Raw genomic sequence first — 12,847 nt, 5'->3', positions numbered from 1 at the left:
GACAGCTGTAGTTCAGAATCAAGATGTGCAATATATTGCATTTTCCACAAAATAACAAGCTCTCAGATGCCTTGATAATATTGGAAAAGCATTTAATAACTCCTTAATTTATTCAAACTATTAATTAAAAGGAATTTGTATAATGAATTCAATTGCCTAACCGTAGCAAGTGATCTAATATGCATAATGATTTGAATGAGTCTCACTTTCTCTCTTCCTTTGGTAGTGTGAGACCTGCAAAAGATTTCTCATTTGGGATTGTACTGTAGTTCATTAGGCTACTTTATTACTCAGGAGGAGTGGTGAGATACTGTGCCCTCGGTTTCATCCATGTCAACAGTCAACTCTACACATTGACATCTCACCTTAGCAGGCTGGCCCGGCCCTCCAGCCCCATTGAACTATGAGAAGAGCAGCAGAGGAGGCTTTTGTCTGTCTCTCCTCAGATGGATGGTTTGTGCATTCAACCTGGACATCTTCCGACTCATGTTCAGTCAGAAGGTGGGAGGAATTTACAGTGACACATACTGTAGCCTACATGCTGTCACCGGCCATTTCTGGGATAAGTCAAAAATATTATTATAATGTAGTCAAAAACATGAATATACTTTGTTGCTATGTGGGAAAAATATTATTTTGGACTCAGCACAGAGACCCTGAGGCCGTAGGTGTGTGCATTATTTGGAGTTACCACTTTAGCGGCTAACTTGGCTCTCAAAGTCAGAGCAAGCCTGTGGATTCACAGAGAGCTTGCAATATTTACATGCGATTAACTATGGCAATTACTGTCTTTGTAAGCGAATGTTGTTGCATGAAAGGAGTTTTAAAGAGTAGAAGGACAATCAAACCCCTGTGCGTTATGTTGGGCAAACTATGTGTCATCATTCACAGTGTATGGATGAAATTTCTCAGACTTTATTTTTAAATAAAGGGAGGACAAGTTGAAGCAGGACCGCTGTACTGTATACAGGTCAACGTCAAGAAGCCAGTGTGGTGCAACATTAAGACAAGAGACACACAAGTTGGGGACATTGAGCCCACTCTAATCAAAAGTCTGAATTGTATTGTACATCCCTAAAATCTTTATTTGCCTCCTTACTGATATTGTAGGCTATAAAGCCATTATTTTAATTTTACTATCATGTGTAATGATGCAATACATGTGTATAACACCCTACATACATTTAAGATGTGAAAATAGTATTCATGACTTAAATCACGCTAAAACATTTCCAGATTTCAAGAGAAGAGCTGACATGCCCTCACCATACTTTTACGCACAGTTGTCACCAGCACCAGTATTGTGAATGGATTCAACTGGTTGAGTAGGTAAAGGCCGGAATATTTTACTTTTTATCTCAGAAGGAATAATTGCGATGATTTGGCAAAAGCAGCGTTATGTATGAATGATGATTCTAATGTAAATTTGACCAGCATGACTTTGACGCTCGGTCCAGTTGCGTCACCGGCCATTTATGGGAGTCAAAAATATTTTTTATCAGGAAGTCAAAAACACTAATTTACTATGTGACACTCACTCATACTTTCTTGCCATGTGGGAAGAATATTCTTTTTGACTCATCACAGAAACCCTGGGGCCGTAGGTGTGTGTATTTCAAGGCATGGCATTTTAAACTGCTCTCAGACTGCATGCTGTGGTTACTGATCATAACAATGACTTATGAAAGTTTACAATAAATGCATAGCCTTTGTCCTCTGATATCATGCACTAGGAGGTTCTTGTGTCAAATCTAGCCATGCATTTTCTTATTCTCACCATGGACATTGAAATTAGATTAGGCCCTATGATTGAAATGTTGATTCATAGTTTTGTCTTGATGATACCAATGTATGAAAATCATATTATTTTAGCAATATGAGCAATCTTACCTAGCAACACAATGTATAAATTCAGTGTTAGAACCCTTATGGTAAAATAAATATTGGTGTTGGGCAACTTTTATTGCTGTTTCATAACTTGTATAAATCATATTTTTCCTACTGTAAGGAATAAGTAGGCTACTGTTCTTTGGATACAAGAACGAGGAACAGACATTTGAATTGGTCCCCCTGAGATGGAAAAAAAGTCAACTAATTTGATTATATATCCATAGTGCCTTTGTATATTTCCACACAGTATTAAAATGAACTGGGACAAGCCGGTGCTTCCACGGAATCCCTATATGCAAACCAGACAGGGAGCTCTGGTCCAGGTGATGTAACGCGTTGCTACCACCATGCATGCTGCTTCCCGCACTGTGACACCTCATGTACCTGGACGTCTAGGAAATACAACAGGTAGCTATCATATTCCAGCTGGCCCAGTTTCCTCTCTCCACCACATACAAAGGCTTCCCCAGAGGAAAGGGTTTGGGGGGGCAGGGAGTCTGGTCCTCATGGTGTTCTAGTTCAAAGGGAACTCCCTCACTGGTTTGCATCCGTAAAATAACCGTTGGCCATTTACTAGAGGGAGGTGCAATGACACTGCTTTGACACTGCTTTCCACCTGTGCTACTAGACACATACATCTTTGTGGGCCTCTGCTAAAGGGCTATGACCTATCAGTTAAGGGAGTCAAATAAATAACATATATTCCCATTCACATCTGGTTTAAAAACACCGTGATTTATTTCCTTTCACATTTATTTTCAGACTCAGACTTCTTGTTCGGAGTTAAGGTTGCAGTTGTAAATGAGAATTTCTTCTCAACTGGCCTACCTGTTTAAATAAAGGTTAAATAAATAATACATAAAAATAATACAAATCAAAGGAAATCCAATTGTATTTGTCACATGCACCGAATACAACAGGTGAAGACTTTATCGTGAATGCTTAATTACGAGTCCTTTCCAAACTATGCAGAGTTAAAAGTAACACAAGATTGGCAAATGTATTTTTTTTAAAGGAAATTGTCATGTGTGCTCCCTCTCCGGTCTTTAGGTCACCAGGCTGCTCGTTATGGCGCACACCTGTCACCATCATTACGCACATCAGCGCATTATGACACTCACCTGGACTCCATCACCTCCTTGATTACCTGCCCTATATATGTCACTCCTTTTGGCTCCTTCCCCAGGCGTCATTGTTTCTGTTTCATGTCTGTGTGCTGTTCGAGTTTCTTGTTTTGTATTATGTTCCGTATATTTATTGAAACACTCACTCCCTGAACTTCCTTCCCGACTCTCATCGCACATCATTACAGAAATAGTAACACAATATAACAACAATAATGAGGCTATACACAAAGACTACCGGTACCGAGTCAATGTGCAGGGGTACAAGGTAGTTGAGGTATGTGAGGTAATATGTACAGGTAGGTAGGGATAAATGTGACTAGGCAATCAGGATAGATATCACACAGAGTAGCAGCAGCATATGTGAAGAGTGTGAAAATGTGTCTACAGTATGTGTGAGTGTGTGTGAAGAGTCCAGTGAGTGTGCATAGAGCCAGTACATGAATGTCAGTAAAAAAAAAAAAAAAAAACAAGGGGTCAATGCGAATTTGATTAGCCATTTGATTAACTGTTCAGAAGTTTTTTGGCTTGGGGGTAATAGCTGTTCAGGAGCCTTTTTGTCCCAGACTTGGCGCACCTGTACTGCTTGCCGTGTGGTAGGAGAGAGAACAGTCAATGACTTGGGTGGCTGGAGTCTTTGACAATTTGTAAGGCCTTCCTCTGACACCACCTGGTATAGAGGTCCTGGATGGTAGGTAGCTTGGCCCCAGTGATGTACTGGGCCGTAGGCACTACCCTCTGTAGTGCCTTGCGGTCAGATGCCAAACACTTTCCATACCAAGCAGGATGCAGCCAGTGAAGATGCTCTTATTTGGATGATGGTGTTGATATGAGCCATGACCAGCCTTTCAAAGCATTTCATGACTACAGATGTGAGTGCTAAGGGGCGATAGTAATTTAGACAGGTTACCTTGGTCATTCTTGGGCACAGGGACTATGGTGGTCTGCTTGAAACATGTAGGTCAGGGAGAGGTTGAAAATGTCAGTGAAGACACTTGCCAGCTGGTCCACGCATGCTCTTAGTATGTGTCCTGGTAATCCGTCTGGCCCTGCAGCCTTGTGAATGTTAACCTATTTTAAGGTCTTACATCGGCTACGGCAATCACACAGTCATCCTGGAACAGCTGGTGCTCTCATGCAGGGTCCAGTGTTGCTTGCTTCAATGAAACTATATGTATTTTTTTATTTTACCTTTATTTAACTAGGCAAGTCAGTTAAGAACAAATTCTTATTTACAATGACAGCCAGGGAACAAATTCTGGGGTTAACTGCCTGGGGTTAACTGCCTTATTCAGGAGCAGAAGGACAGATTTTTACCTTGTCAGCTCAGGGATTCGATCCAGCAGCCTTTCGGTTACTGGCCCAACACTCTAACCACTAGGCTACCTGCCTCCCCTAGAGAAAATGTAATCCAGATAACTCAGATAACTCTTAATATCCCTGATCTGACTGTATTTATAGTGCAGTGAGGACACTGAAAATAATCCACAGATGACAATTTGTCACCCCATGGCTCACCTACTCACTGACTGTTCCACATAGCCTGTAGAGGGATGGGACACAGGTCATCCCTGTGCGTTCTGTTAGTAAAAAGCCCCTAACACACTGAGCGTGATTCAGACTTTCACCCACACACTCTATGTTCAGTTTATTAGGAGTGTCTGTGAGCTAATAAAAGACTGTTTAATCTCTCATTCTTAAATAATCAAGCTCAGAAATGTCCACCACTTTTTCTTTAAACAAATGTGATTATATATATCACTCAGCATTATTGAGAGTTTAGAATGATTTGAATATGAAAATAATGATTTGAATATGTTGCCAGTTATGTTTGTCTGGCCATACTATTGTTATTGTCATCAGTATAGTGGTAGTAGCATCTTAGTAATAGCCCAATAGTAGTCAGTGTCCTATAGAGGTGAATTCACAAGCCTACTAAGCCCACACTGTCATATGGACATTTTCAAACAGTTCTATCAAGTAATACAAACAAGGGATTGTATATTAATTAGGTAAGAAACACAACATTTTGTCTTTCAGGTTCCTCAAATTGGTGAATTATGACCCATGACGTTTTGTCGTCTGTGGTTCCTTTAATGTCTGTGGGTTCCGATCTATTTTCCACCTACCAGTGGCTTAACCGGAACTTTAATAACCAAATACAGACAAGGGGCGGTGCCGGATCAATGCCTTATTTGGAGTTTCCACTTTAGCGGCAACTTGGCTCTCAAAGTCAGAGCAAGTCTGTGGATTCACGGAGCGCTTGCAATATTTACATGCTATTAACTCTGACAATTACTGTCTTTGTAAGCGAATGTTGTTGCATGAAAGGAGTTTTAAAGAGTAGAAGGACAATCAAACCCCTGTGCGTTATGTTGGGCAAACTATGTGTCATCATTGACGGTGTATGGATGAAATTTCTCATATTTAAAAAGAAAAAATGTAATAAAGGGAGGACAAGTTCGAGCAGGACCGCTGTACTGTATACAGGTCAACGTCAAGAAGCCAGTGTGGTGCAACATTAAGACAAGAGACACACACGTTGGGGACATTGAGCCCACTCTAGTCAAAAGTCTGAATTGTATTGTACATCCCTAAAATCTTTGTCTCCATACTGATATTGTAGGCTATAAAGCCATTATTTTAATTTTACTATCATGTGTAATGATGCAATACATGTGTATAACACCCTACATACATTTAAGATGTGAAAATAGTATTCATGACTTAAATCACGCTAAAACATTTCCAGATTTCAAGAGAAGAGCTGACATGCCCTCACCATACTTTTACGCACAGTTGTCACCGGCACCAGTATTGTGAATGGATTCAACTGGTTGAGTAGGTAAAGGCCGGAATATTTAACTTTTTATCTAAGAAGGAATAATTGCGATGTTTCGGCAAAAGCAGCTTTAGACATGAATGATGATTCCAATGTCATTTTGACTAGCATGATTCTGACGCGTGGTCCAGTTGCGTGTTCTAATATGACAAAGGATAAAAGTGAAATGTGTTCTCGAGGACAAGACGAATGCAATACCTCATATCAAACAACATGCTTCATTACAAAGCTATCCCACATAGTTGAACATTTTATATTAATGTGAATTCGTCAACAGGTAGCAAAGTAGCCGACTGCACAATGAGGAAATCATGATCCGCTTCATAGCAGACCAACACAGGCTTCGCTCCACAGAGCTGAGCCGTCGCTTCAACATGTCTTCCTGCAACAGACTATAATGCTGTGTTTATAACCAAGTGGGAAGGTGGTAATTTCCAAATTTGAAGTATTAAATTCCAGTTCGATGCATTCACGTGCTTTGAACTCGTTGAGAAACGCTGATTAGCTAATGGCAAACCAGCTGCGTCAACCATAAATAAAAGTAGGCTACAGCTATCATGCTCGCACACAAATTATAGTGTTCAAAAACCGTACTAATAGATTGCGATTTATAAAAAAAAAAAAATTGGGAGTTGCATTTAACTGCCGAAAATGCTGTTGTCCAGGTAATTTCTTTTGTGGGTTATGTCAGAGTTAACCATGTGGGAGAAGTCGGAGGTCAGGGATGATAAACGAGTTCCTAATAGGCCTACTAGTTGGAGGGGTTTCAAGTGTTTTTTCCCAGTCATATATGGTAAATACCACATTCCCATTAGATTATGAATGCAGCATAATGTTCCACTATGAGGTGCTTCCATTGGTGACGTGTTGTGTACGGTCTGGCTTTGTGTATCCATAAATGGTCATCTACGTCACATAAATGTTCCGTCCCCCTATTTAATACCAGCAAGCGCTGGAGTTCCCTATCCGAGCAATACAGAGCAGCGCTACGCTTGTGAAACCACCACCACCGTTTCATTGATTCACAGACTTTAAACACACAACATGCAAACAAGAAGGTAATGACAGGTCTCATTGTAATTATATTAATAACAATAGCCTGTGATAGTTAAGCTCTACTATATCTCAAAGGAGAGATATCAACGCTGTCTCTGAAGGGAACTTGGATACAACATCTAGGATCTTTTTTCTCCACTCTCTAACACTTATAGATCATCATCTACTGTGTATTTTTCTATTCGGATACCTGCACGTTGCCATTTATGTCAGACTAAATAACTGCTATGACAGGGAAACTGGCGGACAAGCTCCCTCTTACCATGAGCAGTTTAATAAACACGATTCCTGACAGTCTTTACCCAGAAGAGGACATTCCGACGTCTATGAACATTTTCACCAATACGGATTCTATAAACCACTACACGCAAATGAATACAGGTAAGCATAGTTTACTTTATTTGGGATGTGATTGGATTATGTTCTATCCAGGATTTGTTGTAACTACAGCGCGTCTCAGCTGTGGAGATCATGCAAGCACCGCAACAGTTGTCTTGGAGCGCGCGCAACGACCATCATCCAGGCACCTGTTTGCGCTTCGGGCTGTTACGCACATAATCGATCTCGATTGAATACTTCGTTTTTTAAAGCATTTTTCACAATGGTTGGCTACTATTATTTCGATTACATGTAAAACAAGTGCTGTAACTGTTAGTGTTAACCATATTATAAGAGGCAAGCTTTTATACCAGAAATATGCGTAACAATGTCCAAGCCTATGAGTTTCCCTGGCTACTGTCACAATTTCACGAACTTTTATTTGCATGTAAGGTCAAACAGTAATGTAAATAGGCCTAACATTAACTTATCTGCTCTGCTTACCCAAAATGATTGGCATGTCTTTAAAGTGAAAGTAAAACGCACAAATTGGCGCAAAATTCATAGATTTAAAAATTGTTCATAGATTAAAATGTAATCACCAAACAAAAACATAAATTAATGTGGATAGGCCTACATATTTTTTGTTAACTTAAATTGAACCATGATAAAGCCACGGTTGTGTTGATAGTCCATAAATAAATGTGCCACTGTAACCAAAACAACATTGCATACATGGCCTGTGCATAAGACATTCATTATTTCTAGCTAACATTACATTAATTAATTCATCACTGTTTGTGTATTTATTGACAATTTAGAGGATATTTTTGGATTGGACTATGAGTGGCATGGCCATCCACTGTAAAGTGGGCGTTTGACAGACGTTGATTTTCAAACTTGCCCATGCCCATAGCCGTAGACTGTAGGCTTTACAACGATTAGGCTACATATAGCTAAAAATCTATGAAGATAATGTATTTGTTTGCTCTCATTTGAACGCAAGTCTCCAGATGACAGCAACTTTGATTTGTAGAGATGTGTGTCATACAATTAATTCTGTTTAAATTGAGTGCAAGGGTTTGTCAATTCCAAAATGAAGTTTAGAAGAAGCACTTTTATATAATCATTGACACGATCCTTGATAGCAATAGCAGCGCATACATGTTTTCAGATCAATATGCTTCCGACACACCAACAGATTTTATTCAAATTTACAGCCGACAGTAGGCTATATACAGCTGTAGCACATTTCAATTGGACCTCTTGGACATCAACAGGTGAGGAATGACAATTGTATAGTAGCCTACTGAAATTAATATATTTGACATTAAATAATTGTTGTTGGAGTTGTTAGCGGCAAGATAAAGATAAAGGCCTATACAATATTTAATAATTAAATATAGTACAGTAAAGTAGTCTAATTATTTCACTATACAGAAGTATATAGCCAGCTGAAGTGGCATTACTCTTTAGAGGTTCGTCAGTGTATGGTTAAAATTGTCCTAATATGATCTATTCTGATAATCGAATATCTATGGACATTTGTTATTTGTCAATATGTTAGGCCTATTAATTTTCAAAGTAAATGTAGATGAATAATTAGAAATTGTAAATAACCTTTCAAATGACTGAAAACACAGCACCAACCACTTCTAATTATAATATTGATATAGTTATATTCTATCATTACACATCCCCGTGACTTAGTCCAGTAGTGTTTGCCAATCCCTTAAAATTACATTTGCTGTGATATAAGTATCACCTCTCGATACTCCAGAGATAACAGCATGCTTTTTTATATAACTAATCAATACATTTCTGGCAAAAGTCATGAAAGAGATGGAAACCCTTTACAGGTCTCACAATTAGGTTAGCCAGGTGTTTACCAGGTTTACCAGGTAGTCATCAATAAATTATAATGTGACATGTTCATTACATATAATATCTGACTACATATTCTCATTTAAATCACATATATTTTTGATAACTATTGACTATGATGAGCAACATTTTGAAGTACCTATTTGATACCTCTAGAGTCAGGTGTTTGGTCCCTTGTGCAAGTGGTGTTCTCTCACAATATTCACCACCAAAGCAATAACACCAGCTCACTTGAGAGCAATATCTGTGACACTGCTTAAATGTTCAAGTCAAAATATTGAGGAAGATTACAGCAAGATATAATGGCTGCCTTGTATTCATATAGCCTAATGTCTAAAACACACACACCTAAGCATTTGCTATTTTTAGGCTTGTTTTCTTTGCCAAAAGGTTTTTTATTTACATCATGTGTTCAATAGTTGTGTGAAACATATGTAGTTTTGGTTTTGTTTGTTTCATCATGCTTTGCCCTTAGCCAAATTCTGGTAAACAGACAGTAATTACTGGGACTGAATATATAACCACCCCTGTGTATAATTTATTGCAACTTGAATGATGGGCTGATATAGGCTATGTCTGATGATGTATGAATTCTTTCAAAATGTCTGCACAAAACCGGTTAAAATCTCTGCACACAACTGTGCCATCTCAGAACTGCATTCATTTGGATATTTTCATTGCAGGTGTCTGATATGACATTTAATAATTGTAATGCTGCCACATATACCTAAGATAGGCTACTACAGTACTAGTAAAAAACACATTGACAAAAGTGAAAGAAACAAGAAAGTTACTGTGAACATAACATTTAGCTAGAAGACCAAATGTGAATTTCTATGGCCGAATGTGCGTACACTGTAGCTGACCAAGTGATCTGAGTAGGAAGTACACTTTACAGTTCAATTTGCTCATTTTGTGTAGATTTCATGTTCTGCTAAAACCCATGCAGCTACAGTACATTGGACATACATGTATCTGTGAGAGTGCTGGCAGTGGTGTCTGGCTTACGCCCTGTTGTGAGGGAATCAGATCTTGCCATTCACTGTGGCTGTCCTCCTGTGGGACATACAATGACTGGATCAAAGGGGGGTGTTTAGGTCTTGATTTATGAGAGCTTGTGGGATCTGAGAGAGAGAGCATTGTCTCAGATGCACAAGTCAGTCGATAAACTTGCAGGTCTGACACCACCGCTCACTTTTTCCTAATGAACTGGATTGGACGGCTTTGTTTTAAGATTTCTTCTTGGCAGACTATTTGCAGAGATATGCAGAGAAGCTGAATTTCGGACTAATCAAGGACTCTGACTGAAATATCAAGCAGGTTCATATTTATCATAGTCTAGTAGCTTCTAGACTCAATAAACTTTTCTGTACTAGTAGTACTGCACACTTTCACGTATGTTTTTTTTCTAACAGGTTTCTAACATGTTATAACAGCTGGGTGAACTATTCATTGACACTCTACTTCAATTTGTTTCCCTTTCATCCAGATAATATCATGGATCTGGGGATGGGAAGTGATAAGGGAAATGCAGAGATCCAGTACGGCTCTAGCTTCCAGTCCAGCCGCAGCGGGCAGCCTGTCACCTATTTGGGGAAGTTTGCCTTCGATACTCCTCCGTCGGGTGGAATGGGGGGCTCTGGCTGGTGTTCAGACAACAATATCATTAGTTTAGTAAGTGCTGGGATCTTGGGCGTCTCCCCGTCGCCTGGCACTATCACCACACAGACATCGTCCTCTGGAGCCAGCATGGGCGGCCAGTCCTCAGATATGGAGCAGGTCTATGGTCCGCCACTGCCTGCTTATTCCACCTGCAGCGAGCTGTACCAGGATCAGGTCTCCTTCCACCACAGTCCTGCTACCAGCACTACCCTCGGCTACCCCAGCAATGACTACCACACCACCTCCAAGCCCTCCATGGACGGGAGCCTTTTCTCTATGATCCCAGACTATAACCTCTTCCATCATCAGGGTGAGGTTGGCATGATGGAGCACAAGCCCTTCCAGTCCATGGACCCCATTCGTGTCAACCCCCCACCCATCACACCACTAGAGACCATTCGCGCATTCAAAGACAAGCAGATTCATCCAGGTTTCATGGGCGGGCAGCAGCATGCTCCTCAGCACCACCAGCCACCACAGACACTAACACTCAAACCAATCCGACCACGGAAGTACCCAAACCGGCCCAGCAAAACCCCTGTGCATGAGCGGCCACATGCCTGCCCAGCAGAAAACTGTGACAGACGCTTCTCCCGTTCAGATGAATTGACACGCCACCTCCGTATCCACACGGGTCACAAACCCTTCCAGTGCCGCATATGCATGCGCTCCTTCAGCCGAAGCGACCACCTGACTACCCACATCCGCACGCACACGGGCGAGAAGCCCTTCTCCTGTGAATTCTGTGGACGCAAGTTTGCCCGGAGTGATGAGCGCAAGAGACATGCCAAAGTTCACCTCAAGCAGAAGGACAAGAAACCGGCCGACAAGGGGAGTGGAGCGGCTGGCAGCCACAGCTCACCCCCCAGTTCCTGTGGTGGCAGTGGGGGGCCCAGCAGTGGCAACATCATGACTGTCACTACCTGTGCTTAGGATGGACCATCACCATGCCCTAACATAAGACTGGGGAGGGAGGGATCCTATCCACAATGAGACAAATAGGTGACTCTTTCTCTCTATTTTTCTCTTACACTCCATCTCTCTTCATTTTTATTTCCATGTAATATTTCCCTCCTCTATTTGGAGATGTTATCTTGTAAGAGTAGGGGAAGAAGAGGACATAGACGGGAGGGACAGCAACCGTGTGAATGTTTGCAAGCAGAGGGGCATCATGGCATCGGCTGTCCAAGCGGACATGGCATATCTTTGATAATGAAATTTAAGTTTCTGAAGTCATACTTTATCATGTATTGTGTTTTCTGAGAAATTCACCAAAAACCTTGGATGTGATGGGATTCAAAAAAAGTATAATTTGGGTTTAGATTGAATTACAACTGGGCGTAGAATAAGGTGAGCTATGTTTGGGATGTATGCATTTATTTCATCTGGTTGTTTAAAAGTGCAATTGGTTGTATTTGTGTACTGTTGTTGATACCTTATTTGCTGCACTTTCCATTGCCTTGTCCTTTTGTTGTAAAATACTTTTTTACACATTTTTTTATTATTATTATTGTTTCTCAAAAGAATGTGCCAAACGTTTTTGGATAATACTGCTAAGTTTGTTTTCTTAATTGTGCCTGGGATTAACCAAACATTACAAAGACATAAACTATGTTTCCGACATTGATTTAAGGCAGATTGTTAACGTTAGCCACAAAATACAAAACATTGTTATTTTATTATAATTTGAGCAATTATAAGTATCACAGTTACAACTCAGTTGGTCAAAATCCTTTTGCTATAAACTCAAAAACATCAGCATAAAAAAACACATGAATCATTGGTTTTGTCCATCCAAACCCGATCCTGTGTTCAATGGACTAGTCTTTGGTGGTAATCTATTGTCGTCTGATGCACACTAAATAAAATGGATTGCAACATTAATGCTAAATCTTCATGAACTGATGAAGAATGTAACATATTCACTACAAATTACACAAATCCATGACAGAAAGCTTATTAAGATACCCAAGATAAAACAAAAATCTATATTTTAAGTTTAGTGCTTATGTTGCTTTAAAAATATATATATTACCGTCTATCTTCCAAGGGTTCCCCTTGGTCACATTTA

General features: G+C 40.1%; 1 protein-coding gene across 1 annotated transcript; it reads left to right on the top strand.

Annotated features, from left to right (window-relative positions):
• The first annotated feature begins 6,838 nt into the window (after positions 1-6,838).
• On the top strand, positions 6,839-11,852 carry LOC106585589 (early growth response protein 3). The gene is made up of 2 exons (XM_014171969.3): positions 6,839-7,293; positions 10,604-11,852. Exons 1-2 carry the CDS (start codon positions 7,140-7,142, stop codon positions 11,707-11,709), a joined length of 1,260 nt encoding a protein of 419 aa, XP_014027444.1. The 5' UTR covers positions 6,839-7,139; the 3' UTR covers positions 11,710-11,852.
• Positions 11,853-12,847: the final 995 nt, after the last annotated feature.

Source organism: Salmo salar, chromosome 24 (genome assembly GCF_965601325.2).
Source record: "Salmo salar chromosome 24, fSalSal1, whole genome shotgun sequence".
NCBI classification, from domain to species: Eukaryota; Metazoa; Chordata; class Actinopteri; order Salmoniformes; family Salmonidae; genus Salmo; species Salmo salar.
The sequence above is the reverse complement of the archived record's forward strand: the minus strand, read 5'-3'. Positions and strand labels throughout refer to the sequence as shown.

Excerpts from the sequence above, each read along its gene's own strand:
- LOC106585589 (XM_014171969.3), top strand. The coding sequence starts at position 7,140 with ATGACAGGGAAACTGGCGGACAAGCTCCCTCTTACCATGAGCAGTTTA. Across the intron at positions 7,294-10,603 it reads CTACACGCAAATGAATACAG|ATAATATCATGGATCTGGGG; the intron begins GTAAGCATAGTT and ends CCTTTCATCCAG.